Here is a 14,720-nt window from a genome sequence, read left to right on the forward strand (position 1 = left end):
TCATCATAGATTGAACGTACGAGTTCAGATTGAATAACCAATTCTTTGTGGGGAATGTTGGAAAATGTAAGAAAGGCTATTCACAATTGTCCAAATGGATCCTCTTGGGCATCAAGCTATGCTACTCAGTGGCTCACAAGGATGCGCCTGAAGGTATTTGTGCTCATTCTTCTAGAGACCTATCCTTTACTTCTGCCCTGGCAAGGGGGTTTGGGATTCCTCTAGCAGAAATCTGCAGCGAATAATTTTTGTCCTCCCATCTGCTAAGAAGCACAGCTATTTGGGTTCTTAAGTGATAAGAGATTGCAACTTTATTCGCTCACTTCTTCAGGATTTCCTGGTCGAGTAATATATGCTCCCACCTCTAGCTGTGATACTGCTTGGGGAATCTATACAGAAGGCGCACCTATCTTAGTTGTGATGGTATCATTTGTCAGCCTCGATGGCACAATACAAAATAGAATGGTAACTGACATCAGCACGCCTAGGGGTGTTCTTTGTGGCTCCAGTGATGTCATACAGTGGCATGTGCAGAGCAATTGGCACTCCCCACTAATGTGGGAGAGCTATTAGAGAAATTTCCAGACTGATACGTGGGATATTTAGAAGGTGAGGAATTTGCTGGTAGATATTGTATCTATCAGAAAAAGCATTATTTAAGGTAAGTAACTTGTTTGTATGGACTTTTGAAAAATGTAAGAACAAATACATAAGGAACAAAAGTGATGTAAAAATCAAAGTTAGTCTTTCATGGTACGAGAAGTGGCTCCTGCAGTGCCTCTTAATCTAAAAATAAAATAAAACATGTACATTTACTAGCAGACTAGACTGCTCATGATTTCACAAAAGCAGAAATGTCTGGGCAAATAAGCCTATTGTGCAGGGTGGTACATCGATCTGCTTCTGCTCTACCCCATCTCCAGTTACAAGGGGACAAGATTGAATTATGGCGCATACCTCAACCAGTTAATACCATTTTTCCAGAGTGAGATATTTACCAAGTGCAGTAAGTAGTACCTCCTATTTCGTGTTTTTTACTTGACAGTGAGGTATTCAATGCAGGGAATTCCACATGTTGCCTTTTTTTCTGACCCTTTCCCCTCATTGAAGTTTTGCAGATTGGACTTGCAAAATCTGTCTGGGAAAAACAGTGGTATATGATTATTAAGACATAACTCGGAATCCCAATCCCTGAACAAACCTATGCCTCTGAGAACTTCTGGGGGTGACCTGGCTCTAGATTGTAGAGGAAGAAAGTCTCTGCTGTCCCTGGAAGAAACAGATGAACCTGCTTCCTTAGAGTGCAAGCCAAAGTCCAGTTCCAAATGCCCTATAATTATTTCCTCAAAGGTACCCTCCTCTGAAGGGGTTACTACCAAAAGTCCAGTCCATTGAGCTTAGTGAGTTCTTGTCCAGGATATCCCATGGACCCGCCATTAACCTGCTCCTCAGACATTTCAGACATGCAGGTATTTGATACAAAGGAACGCAAGCTACTCTTTAGCTCTTTTTCTACAGGTAGATTGACAGCAGGTTAATGCACTTTTGATCTTCACCAAGTCCAGGTGTGTCCTTTTTTGTTTCAGTTCCTATGTAAAATGTTCTATAAAAGCAGCAATATTAGTGGTTCTCTCTCAGGTCTATGCATGCTGTTAGATTCTCAAAAACTGATTTCATGTAATGGAAAAGTCAACTAAAGATTAAAGGGAAACACCATATCCACTACATAATGATCAGAGTCGACCCCAAATAAGTATTCTAACTGTTGAGTTAAAGTAGGGCAGTAACCCGAATTACAGTGCGAAGCAAATGAGGTGAAACTTTCTCCTTTATAACTCAGTCCTTGGTGCTTCACATCGAGGTCTCACCTGCCCCACCCTTTCTTTGTACGTTCAGGGCTTATAGCATTCAGTTGCATGAACCGCTTTCGTAAATAAGTAGAGGAAGGTGATGGGACTATCCTTAATAGAGTGTTTTTCACAATTAGAATCAGCCCTCTTTCAGTTATCTCAAAAACAAAAGTTACCATATGTGAAAGGCTCATTTGTGCTTTTTAATGAACTGCCCCCTGTGTGTTGGTGGGTTGAAGGATCTCCAGTGCCTCAGTGCACACGCATTATCTTTAGCTAGGGTAATGTTTAACCGTTGTCTGGGGTGAGAGAAAATGTTTAGGATGTCTGTTGTGTTATGCAGTAGGGCCAGACTGCTAGAGGGCATTCGGTTGCATCCCCTTTAGCTTGATAGTACTGATCTAGTAGGTTAAGTAAGTCACAGACAAGATATGTAAATCTACAGCAGTGAGCCGCCAGACGATTTGGGGCTGTTTAGTTTTTGCGCTGTCCAGGGAAAGTTTGGAGTATTTTGTAGTGAATGGTTTTCAGTCTGACCTTCCTTATACCTATGTTGTGGAGTTCTAGGACTTGGGGGTCTTTCATCTCCAGTGAACTCCAGTCTAAGACGTCCTTGCCAGGTATGATGTAGAAAGTCCTCTAGAGGTTTAGGGAATGATTTGTCTTTTGGGATCATGTTGAAGCTGAACATCACCCATTTATGGCAGTCCCTTGTCAAAACATAGTCTGATATCAGAGACATGGGGAAAGCCATGTCGTTTCCCTCCTTCAACTTTTGATGCAGGGCTTTAATTGTGGAGACCGCCGAAGTTTGGGTCCTTACTATTGTATTTGCTTTGTGATGCGTGGAATGACTTCATGTGCCCATCTCACACTTGGTCTAGTGTCTGGAGCCTAGCGTTCACCAGTGTACCCCCAACTGATGGTATAGCCTCTTTTATAAATACCAGTGTTGTGTCATATGGGGACCTGTTAATGAAACGTAGCAATCACTTTCAGTCACCTGTGGATGGGTTCACATAATCTAAATATTGTTTGGATAACTGGCTTGTTACTTAGCAGAGTCGGTATTTTTGCATCATGAAGTAGGGAGCTCTAGTGGACTGTTGGTCAGGGACTGTTTTAACAATGCTGAGAACCGGGGTTTGATCTTCTAGACGCACCAATGCCATTTGTGAGAGTTGTAGTGCTTTGTAATTAAACCTAGACACTCTGGTTGTCTGTCTGCTAGCACTTTAAATGATTTAAGCCGTAGTCTCATGTTTCCTCTTATGAATGCTTTAATGTCCCTTCTACAGCTATTCTATGAGTTTCCAAGTTGTTTTCATAAGTGGCACATGCCCAGTGTATACATAAGTTAGGGTGCTGTAACCACCTTGATAGTCTGCACCTTGCACATAATGCATTATGATGTCAAGGCTTGCAAGGTGGTAGTACAAGGCCCGATTCTAGCTTTATCATCATTAATGCATGATCTGAGAGGGACCTTTCAAGTATCTCACATTTGGAGCTACAAGGGGGTAAGAAAGACAGAGAGGAAGTATTCTATCCCTCGTTAGTACCGTGAATGCATGGGAGGAAATTATAATCTTTTACGGACAGATGAGTGAACCTCCATATACTGAGTAGGTCACAATCTCCCATCATGGCTCGGTCATTGGTGTTAGGGTTACTTAGGTGTCCTTTTACGTAGGAAACATTCATTTAAGTTTTTAAGGAGATGAGTCTATGTGTGGTTACTGTAGTCACCCACTTATCAACTTACGTAAAACATGGCTCTTCAGGTTCTGAAAGTAAGTGTAATTGTGTGATAACAAAATACACACAGAACTAGCAGGTGTCTCTGGTCGGAATGACATTATTGCCTTTCCAAAGGTGTCTTGCGTGTCTGCTACAGGAATAACAGTGAGCAGGGTCCAGAAGTGCTGAGGAAGGGCCTGTAGTAGTCTAGGTACACAACTGGAGAGGACGGTAAGGTGAGCTAGAGATGATAGAATAGTGTGATAGTATTAGCTAGAAAACCGTTCAGGGCCCGGCTCTGGATATAAGGCTCGAAAGTCATAAGGAGGTTGTACTTCCAATTTCAAGAATGGGGGGCCGCTTGACTCATGCCTTTAAAGATACACCATTGTCAAAAATGACTGAACCTTGGTGTTAGAGATCAACAAATAGTTCTTGCTGCCGAACCAAAATGTACTGGCCGAGAAGGGAGCTAGAGAGCAAGGGCAACGGAGCAAAGGAGTCGGACTATGGTGAATAAATGAGAAGGCTTAGTGTGTGTGACGTTTGCTGTTTCGGCCTCTTTTGAGAAAAGTGTTAGGGCCAATGGGTTATGGCACTTTGAGAGTTTTCAACAGTTGATTTTGGTTGTGCAGGTGACAGGAGGCGAGTGTAAAAATATGTTTATTGTCATATATACACAGTCCCCCGTCTCTTAAGGGCACAGCCACTGGAATATGCAGCAGTGAAGTACCATGTTTTGCAGCATTTTTAACAAAATTATGCTGCAATAAGTAGTACATTATGGGGCACAGTCTGTAGCAGTATTATTTAGGTATTTTGTCATTATAACTATTAATGCTAACTGGGCAAAGTTGTCTCATTAGTACCTGTTGAACACCTGAATGCAACAATCAGCAACTGACGGATGGTGACGGATTAACCCTTTGCAAAATATTTGCCATGACGTCAAACTACATGGGTTGCTTTTCAGTTTAGTAACATTTAATCTGTTTGAATAGAAAACGTTTTTGGTTGAATCTGAAAATTATTCAGCAAGTACTACATCATGTGTTAAATGCAGCAAAACCATGATTATGTTTTAAACAGTGCTCACAGAATCCTGTATGCCCAGTGGGGACTGCCATTTAATAAGTTTGAAGTCGAGTAAGAGGTGTGTAATCAGCCTGTCCATACTTCTTCATGGACAGTGTGGTAGGACCTGGAAATTACATGGTCAGATGAAAGTGAGCTCCTTCCCTTAAATAACTTGTGATGCAGTGTTTCCATATGGCCGTCTAGCCCGTACTTAAGTAATTGCAAAAAAACCTTTGCTGTATATGGAAAACACTGTAGTGTTTTGTAAAAACATGTAGGATAGCACTTCTGTGACTCGTGTGTTGCTTTGCAAAGGAAAGTTGGTTGTAGATCCTGGGTCATGGCACTGTTGAGTCTCGAAGCCTGCTGGCAGCTTCATCAGATTTCATTAAGACCCCCCATCAGTGGTTTCTCCATTCAGTGCAGTCTGAGATGCTGTTCCATATGCTGTCCCCTACTTTCAAAATAATTTGTGTTCTGTGTTGAATTGGACCGGATCGAGCCGCTTTGAGAAAGGCCTTTGACCTGTTGCATTGGGAAATATCATTCCTTTGACTCTTCTGTTTATGAGGCAGCTGATCAATAACAAACATAAAGTCCAATTAGACAATATCATCTTTCTGAATCCCTCTTTGACGTACTGGATGCAGATTCCAATAAATTGGTTCTGTGTAAGATTAGCCTCCCTCTATTCCAGGTTAACCTTCTCTCGGAGAACGTTGAAACGGTTCTCCTCATCTAACCCTAATCAATGACATGGATGTCGGTGAGCTTTTATGAGGGGTTCCAGATTCTACCACTGAGTTGCACTTTGCTCTGACCTTGCTACTTCTCATTTAAGATTAATTACGGAAGTAGAAATAATGAAAAATATAAGTAGGGCACATACCTTGGCTATAGGGTTTGTGTCTGAGTAAGAGAAATTGTTTACAGGGTGGTGGGCCTGCGTCTTGTGTGTGGTGTGCAGATCTTGCAGATTGTTGGTAATGTCTATGCAAGGTGTGCATGGCCTCGGATTGTGGTCCTGGATTGTTCCCAAGGCAAGGCTGTTGCTACGCTAGGAAATAGCTTGTCAGTAGATGTGCAGGAAATATGTATTGCGATTTGGTGAACTGCATACTTTCTTTTGCTGTACACTTAAGGAACCGTTATACTGTTGTACTGTCTCTATGACATTTCTCTCTTACCCCTTCACCATGCCCCAAAGCTGATTACTTTTGGTTGGTAGAGTAAGTAACAACTCTGTTGTGCATGGCTGGCAGAAGGTTTTGGTTGCGGTGTGAACTATGAGTAGTGTGGTGTGATGTTGTGTGAAAGCCCACGAGCTGCGCTCTAGACTTGATGCAGTGACACGCGCCAGCTTCTTACCTGTGTGGGGGCCTGCAAATGGAATGTAACGGTTTAATTCTCACACTGCGTATTCAGACAGGAGGGAACTTCAAGTCTGTAACGTTGCTGAATTAGGATTTTGAGAACACCCACATCTTTATTACCTTTGTGAATTTGGCTAGCTGTTGAAAATCCTTTTTCTCTAATCCTTCCCGTAGCTTGCAAGAGTGAACAGAGAAGGGGACCCCGTCTACTGTGCGTTTTTGAAAAAGGGAATGTTCAGGAGTCTTGCTATTTTATAAATGAAGCTAGCTCATTGAGTTTCGAATTTATGAAGATGGGTGATATCCCATCAATTGCTTGGAAATTCTTCTTGCTCCTGGCAACTAGTGTACAGCTCTTTTGACTTAATGTGGTCCCGACTCCTCTAGTTGGATTTGTCTGGCTCCTTTTTAACTGGCCCGAAGTCCAAAGCCTATTCATGTATTCGTGTAGGTATACAAAATGGAAAGCCTCGTCATCACCCATGTTTATAAATATTTGTGATGTCACTAGATAAACACCTGGTTCATTGTATCGTACAGGTTTATACTTGGAATAGTTTCATGCAGTTATTTTGTGCCACCAGGGACTGAGATAGGTATTCCTAGTACCAATTTGCAAACCTGGGAAGTAAAGAAGGTTGAATTCTAACTGATAACTTTTTTGCCACTTAGGGGGCCAAATGTATGTTGGTCACCATCTACAAACACTTCATTTTAACACTGCCACCATTTCCACACATCTGGAATGTGATGTTGCAAGTTAAAACACTAGAATTTAACTTTGCTAAGGCTTCACAGTAGAAATCACAATGACCAGGCAGCAAGAGATGGTAGCATTTCTTGCCACTTTTCTGAAACTCTGAAAGATCATTCCAGATGTTCCAGGGCTTACAGTAAAAGGCCTTTCTGGCCACTCTCTGAAAAGCCACCCGACTGGTCATATGCCAGGAGCATCAGGTTCCCATTACTTCATTCTCCCATCGGAGGCATGGGCTTTCATAATTGGGAGAGCAGCACTGACCATCCTGTTTCCTAGCACAGCTTTTCCTTTGCTGGGCTGGCACACTGCCGTTGTGCTACAGTATATCTCACAGTCAGCACATGTAGACTGTGATGTGATACTTCCATTGTCCCGATGGTCTCTCCTGCTAAACAAATTATGTGACATTTTATTGATTTCTTGTTGCCCCGAACCACAAGTGTGCCCTGCATGTTATCTCCAATCTGGCTTTGGTCAAACAGTGACATGCGACTCTTGACCATTGTATTGTCTGTCCAGTGCCTTTGACCACTGCTATTTGGGAGGACATAATCACACTACTTCACCTGATCTGCACTAACAATCCTGCCAACTAAACTAACTGTAAACCGTACCCCATCCTGCCTCCCCTAAGTAACTCCCACCCCCAGGACACTTCTGAAACTGCACACAACTTTTAACCATACAGTAAGAACTTGTGGTCCTCTCTTCACAATCCACAATATAATTGCAGAGCCTGCCCTTGGACCAGGCCCTCCATTCCAGTTCTTGCCTCCGTTGTCCTTTCCTTCCCTCTACACGCCTAGCTTTCACCTAATCAGGTCCACAGTTTTGCATCCTCTGCCACCAGAAAGATGGTTCCCTCCCCCATCATGGAAGCCACGAACAAGGAAGGAGATTTGAATACTGTTTCCTTGTGCGATATTGCCCTAAACCCCTTGACCTTGCAAAACCCTTCATCTCTCTGTTTAACTCCTTCCTGGCCCTGTTGATTGCAGCTGACTTCTGTACCCCTCTCCACACCCTCCTGGGCAGCAACCATGACCAGAACACCTCTGCTTTCACCACACTGACCTTCAGCATCTCCCAAGTCTCGCTAGATGGGCTGAATCAGTTCCAGTCTCGTGGTCTACATCAAATCATTCTTCCCCAGATGAAGCAGACCCTGTCCCATTGGCCCTGCAGCTCCCGCTTGCCTTTGGATTTGAAGAACGATGATGTCACCAAGTCCACTGCACCCCACTCAGGCTTTCCCAAGTCATGCTGGAGTCTCCCGCACTTTGTCTCTTTCTGGGGACAACATGCTAGGATTGCTTCACATGCTGCTGTTCGAGAGCATCCATGAGTTGAAAGTCCCTGTCCAAGCTCTCCCTTCCTTGGAGGACATGCTCCTCAGACTCTAAAAACGTAAAAGTGGGGTGCATCTTAATCTTCATAGGATCTCAAATCACCATGGGGAAGAGCACCAAATTTCCAAAATATGTTGTGTAATGTTAAAAAGAAAGAGGAAAAAAAAAATCCTACACTTGCGACTTGAAACCAACACTCCTGAAGGCAACTTCCTTTCAGCTGCAAATGCGGACGAAAAGGGCCTTTGCTACGCCAAGTCTAACCAACATAACGGGTGGCTAGCGCATGGCGCTTCCCTTTCCTCCCAACCCCCTTGCACACAGAGCACCATATAGGTGTGCAGCCAGATTTTTTCATTTATTTCCGTCCAGAACCTTTGACCTCCATATTGTATATTCTCTTCCTCCTCAGTGTGACTGTACTAGCATCTCTTCAGTTTTTGGCATTTAACTGCTGTAGCGCCTTTTCATTGCCTACTGTCTGTGAGCTTTCAACCCTGAGGTGGATATTGCTTTAATATCCAGAAACAACTTTATGGCAACATACTTAATGATTATTTCTGTCTTTCTTTCTTCATTTCGATATTTCTAATATGGGGTCTGTTGAACTTGGCCCTCTCTGAAGGGACACCCCCAAACGTTTTGCCTTCGCCTCTCCTCTTTTTTTAACCCACTTCTGTTGGGTTTTAGTTCTCTGTGCACTTTACCACTGCTTACCAGTACTAAAGTGCTTGTGCTACCTCCCTTAAACATGGCACAATTGGCTCACACCTTATTTGTACATTTAATGTACTTGTAAGTCCCTTGTACATGGTACCATGGGTGCCTGGGGCCTGTAAGTTAAATGCTACTAGTGGGCAGCAGCACTCATTGTGCCACCCACTGAAAGTAGCCTTTTGAAACATGTCTCAGACTTGCCATCACAGTCTGTAACACAGTATTAAGCTGCTAATTCGACCTCACAAAATAAACCCTTTTCCAGGCCGAAATATTCCTTTTTAATATATAAAAGCCAACCTTAAAATAGGACCTAAACAGCCCATTGGACAGGGTGCATTGTGTTTAAAATATAGGACATGTGTTATTAAGTTATACATGTCCTGGTAGTGAAAAACTCCTAAATTTCTTTTTTTTTTTTTTTTTTTTTTTTTTACTACTGTAAGGCCTATTTCTTCTATAGAATTACATTGGGTTACCTTATTACATTTAATAAGTGATAACTTATGACTGAGAGCAGTTAAAATATCACGTTGTGACTCAAATTGTAATTTAAAATCCTCTTTAATTGTAAAGCTGGATATTATATTACAGTTTTGAAAATGACACCTCTAGAATGTTGGCATTTTTCTGCCCTACACTTTGAGGTCCTGTAAGAGTTTCTGGCTGTCAGGGCTTGTTAATTGCTCCCCAATCAGCAATGCATATTGGACCCAGACTGTGAACAATAGTACCTTTGTGAAGCAGGGAGATGGCCAGCCTGCTAGGATGGGAGGGGCTGTGCTGTTCACTGCCCCACTTACATTTCAGTGGGCTGCCTCCAGCACACTCACAAAGGAACTTGACACCAATCTTTTGTCACCCTAGATCTTTTGGAGCCTGGATAGAGGATGAAAGTGGAAGGATGGAACTTTCCAAAACCAGGAATGAGGGTGGACTAAAAGTTCCCCCCATTTCAAAGGGTGGCATCAGGTAAACATATTGGACCTCCTGAGACACTCATCAGTACACTCCTGGAAATGTGGACATTACTAAAGAAGGCCTGCCTTGTTCCCTCAGAGGGCTGCCTTCTGTTTGAGGCCAGCCTTGCTCTCCATTAGACTTCCCAGGCCATGGACCTTTTGGTGGCATGAGTTGAGGACTGCCCTGCTGGTACCAGAGGAGTGACCTGCTGCTTGAGGCCTGTCTTGTTCTTCAGAGGACTGCCCTGCTGCTTGAGGCCTGCCCTGCACTCTGAGAAGGAAGATTGGACCTCCTCCCATCATCCCAGGCTAACCTGGGTGATTCCAAGGGTCAGTTGGCTGACCTTCTATTCTGAGCTACAGGAACACTAGTAGTTCCAGGTGCTTTCTTGCAACTGCCTAGTTGACCTGCTGCAGCTGGCACTGCCTGGACCGTTAGCTGAACCTACCAACACCTGCATCTAGACCTGCTTGAGCTCTACTGGAGTGCATTTGTGATCCCAAAGGGGTGCCTCTCCAGGTCCTGGACCCTTGGTTGGTATCCGTTGAGCTCCTCCTGTAAAATCCTGAAGTTTTAAACTTTGCACATCAAACTTTAAGACAGTAACTTTTTCAACTGACATGGTTCCTTTATTTGGCCCGCACTCCATTGCGGTCAGCCTGAACTTGTGACTCTGTCCCTGCCTAGCGCAGCCAGCTACCCACAGTTACTGCTTTCTTCTTCTTGGCATAATTTTTACTTCATCTTTTAAAATTGCATCTCTCTGGTTCTACTGATTGGATCTTTGTCATTTTGGTCCCATTTTATTTAATAAAGTTTGCTCAATCTTTCTAAATTGATGTGGAATATTTCTTGTGATGTGTTTTCACTTAATTACTATTTGTGCGCTGCAAGAATTAACACAGTGCTTCTAAGTTAAACCTGCCTGTTTTTGTCCTTTTTTAAATTTCCAATCATTTTGCTAAAGTCATATACCTGCTTTTTTTTTTTTTTTTTTTTTTAGTAAAGCACAGAGAATATATTCATCAGATTTTTTCACAAATCTGAGAGTGAAATATGGCAGGCCAACAGTGACTCTAGAATGCAGCCATTTTAATGGGTTTCTGGTTTACTCACATTTCAACAGAGATCTTACCTTTCTCTTCTACTCTCTTAAAATGCCTTGCTTTGAAAATCAGTGGTTTAGGAGGTTATTCAGTATTTGTTGAGTGAATTATAGGAAAGGAGAGCTGACATGAAGTAGATAATATTGAATATCTGATATGTGCCTGGAATATTTTGTTGATGTTTTAGTATAGTCACAACATTTCTCCTGTGTTGTCCTGCTGCCCCTTGTTTTATAAAAGGAGACCTCTTCTACTTTCATACTCATGACCTTTGACTGTATGTAACATTGCACCTAAAGCGTCTGTTTTATTCTTTCCATCCTCAGATTGTTACAGTGAGTCTGAGGTCGATGATCCAGAGGAGGAGAGCCCCAAACACCTGCCTATGGCAGAGGAGGTGAGCTGCAGAGAGTAGTATAAATGGAGGCATGTGCCTGCTATCAACTGTTTCGCCTAGACTGCTTGCTCCTTCACCAAGTGTAGAGTTCAGCAACAACACAGAGGCTCTGCAGTTTAATCATTTTACTCCTTCAAATAAGTTTTAAATTGTCCCCAGTCATTTCAGGACAACAGTATAAGTGGGGTGGAGCCATGTAACAAAAACAGTAAGCATTAATGTGTGTTGTAGGTGTTTGACATGAGGACACAAGACATATTCATATTCCCAGACACCACTTGCATGGCTCACACCTATCCACCTTGTATTCTGCTGTAGAATGTAAACTTGAACCTGCACCATTTGCTTTATTTGCTGCTTTTCTTATTGACACCCTTTTTATAATTTTATTCAGAGTTTATTTCTTTGCTGTATCGGGCTGTAGAAATTAAAAGTTCAATGAGTGAGTACTCTACAATTGACAAAAACATGGCTTTGTCGATCTGTGGGTTTTGGCATACTGTACAACTCATTCAGTTAAGCCAGTGTTTCCAAAGAGTGTGCCGCAGCACCCCGTGAGCCGCCAGAACTCACCAGGGGTGCTGCACGCTTTCTGGGAACATTGGCAATGCTTTCACGGTGGTATGAAAGAAAAACACTTGTAGTGAAAACAAATAAAACATGATGGGTTTCACAATTTTCATTGTAACATTGCAAAAACCTAACATGTTTGATTTATTTGCACTGCAATCCTTTCTCTTTCATATTACAATATGGCTCCATTTTAAAGACACATTACATTTAGAATGGAGCCATACGGTTCGAAGTTTGAATAAGAAAGAATCACTGTGCAAGTAAATCAAACTTGTTAGGTTTTTGCAATGTTATGTTGTAAATTGTAAAACCCATCAAGTTTGATTTGTTTCCGCTACTTGCTTAATTTGTAAAAAAACAAACAAACAAAAAGTGCCGTGCAGAAAGCTCTCCTCTGAAACACACGGCTGCTGCAAATAAATGTGCAAGCACAGAATACTGAGGCAGTGGTCCTAAAGCCACCTCAGGCCTCTTCAATCCATTTACAGCCACTTCTGCCCCTTTATCTCACTCTTGCAGCTTTCTGCTTTCTCCCAATGTGGAGCTTTTCCATCTTTCTCTTCCTTTGTCTTTATCATATGTCTTTTTCTCACAGTAAATGCCTGATGCAGGAAACTAAGTGAACTAAGTGCAGGCGCTCAAAAATAAGTGCAGGTTCCTCCCACCGGAAACCACTGGCTCAAATTAAGCACTGTTTCCACTGCAAGTCTTTCATACTACTGTACAGATAATGAAGCCACACGGTTGTGTGAAAGAGAAAGACTTGCAGTGGAAACAAGTCAAACATGATTGGTTTTACAATTTTTATTGTAACACTGCAAAAACCTAACAAGTTTGATTTTATTTTCAATGCGATTCTTTTTCTTTTATACTACCGTACAGCTCGATTCTAAGGACATTGGGGGTCATTACAACCCTGGCGGTCCAAGACTGCCAGGGCTGTTTTGACGGAAGCACCGCCAACAGGCTGGCGGTGCTTCCAAGGTCATTCCAAGGTTTCCCGCCACAATGGCCCGACTGATATAATCTGCCAGGGCAGCGCTGCTTGCAGTGCTGCCCAGGGGATTAAGAGTCCCCATACTGCCAGCCTTTTCCTGGCGGTTAGAACCACCAGGAAAAGGCTGACGGTACGGGGACTCGCGGGGCCCCTGCTCCGCCCATGCCACTGGACAATGGCATGGGCAGTGCAGGGGCCCCCTGACAGGGCCCGTGCAGCTTTTCACTGTCTGCATAGCAGACAGTGAAAAGCGCGACAGGTGCAACTGCACCCGTCGCACGGCCGCAACAACGCCGGCTCCATTTGGAGCCGGCTCCTGTGTTGCGACCGAGATCCCCGCTGGGCTGGCGGGCGGAAACCAGGTTTCCGCCCGAAGGGCTAGCGGGGATCTCATAATGGCTGCGGCCATTGGCAGCCGCCCGGCGGTCCGATCTTGGCAGGCGGCTTCAGCCGCCCGCCAAGGTCGTAATGAGGGCCATTGTGTTTAGAATGGAGCTGTACAGTAGTATGAAAAAGTGCAAACAAATCAAACTTGGTAGGTTTTTGTAATGTGCATTTGCTATCATGAGTAACCCTTGTGGTAATGCCATGTGGCAGAGGTATGGAAGCCACACCTGTCAGCGTCTAGAATGGTTTGGACTAGGGCGTTGATGTATTGCCTAATAAATAAGGAGCGTGTCATCTTAGGCAGGGCCAGGCACAATTAGGAATCAGGACAGTGATGGAGTGGTACTTCTGTCCGTTCTCTGCAGCTACTCGGGAAAGTCGGGTAATCATGAAATCACATACATACCAACATTTCAGAGGAAAGTGGGAGGTTTAAAGAAAGAATCGGGAGAATATATTTCTCCCATTGAGGCCTGAATCAGGTTTATTGTCTTGTGTGAGACTGGAAAGTGTGGGTTGTCCTGCAGAATCCTTTATCAAAAATGTTTTTTTTTTTTTTTTTTTTAACCTGCCAGGAGCAAGGAGAAAGCACTATGGTGGACAGAAAGAGCATGACAAAACTGTGCACTGGCCTGCAGCAGCAGGTTACTTTCAGTGCGTACTGCAAGACAGTCAAGACAAGTCCCTGTCGTAGAAGCCCTTTATCGGCTTTAACACAATTATTTTTAGGGAGAAAAATGGTAGTGCTTCTGAGGACTGGCTTACATTCCGCCCACCTGTAAAAATAAAAAAAAAGTGACATAACAGGGAGCTGTGGCCAATAGGTCAAGGGAGCCCCAGGTCGAAAAAGTTTGGGAACCTCTGAGTTAAGTTACATTAAGGTTCCAATGAATGTCCCTTGCATGAAAGCATCTTGAGCACCTAGTTCTCAGTAAAGTGTATACTTTACAACCCATTGATGCTGCCTTGTGTTTTTTGTCACTGCAAGCTCTTTGCAGGCAAAGGCTGGGTGGTACATTTTCTTGCAGTCTTGGTCAATAAGGCTGTTGTCCATCACTGCTGCCCCAGAGCCACAATACAATTTTGCACTAGTTGAAATGGTCATGTAGTGCCGTTTAGCTCTGCACTCTTTCAGAGCATTGATCATGTGCAGTAAATACATATTCAGAAACTCACCACACAGTGTAATAGCATGTAAAAGCTTCAGTTTGCAGTCAGTGTTGTACTACAAGAATAGCATGTTGGTATCAGCTAAGTAAAACCTACACCTGTGATTTCTAATGAAACCATACGATAGCATCTCATTGTCCAACGTAAGTGCCCATAATACGTTTGTACCTCTTGGGCTAAACACAACTGTGAGATCTAAGGCTAATATTAACTGATGTTTAAGGCTTTGGATGGACTATGATCAGTTTGAAAGTGATTGGG

The 14,720-nt window shown here is 43.2% G+C and overlaps 1 protein-coding gene across 5 annotated transcripts in view; it reads left to right on the top strand.

Annotated features, from left to right (window-relative positions):
• Window positions 1-14,720, top strand: part of CNKSR1 (connector enhancer of kinase suppressor of Ras 1) — a 262,699-nt gene that overhangs the window by 175,600 nt on the left and 72,379 nt on the right. For all 5 annotated transcript variants that reach the window (XM_069224001.1, XM_069224003.1, XM_069224004.1 and 2 more), the window contains one exon: window positions 11,262-11,332. In XM_069224001.1, coding sequence (XP_069080102.1) covers window positions 11,262-11,332 — 71 coding nt within the window. The remainder of the gene's footprint in view (window positions 1-11,261; window positions 11,333-14,720) is intronic.

This window comes from Pleurodeles waltl, chromosome 3_1 (genome assembly GCF_031143425.1).
Source record: "Pleurodeles waltl isolate 20211129_DDA chromosome 3_1, aPleWal1.hap1.20221129, whole genome shotgun sequence".
NCBI classification, from domain to species: domain Eukaryota; kingdom Metazoa; phylum Chordata; class Amphibia; order Caudata; family Salamandridae; genus Pleurodeles; species Pleurodeles waltl.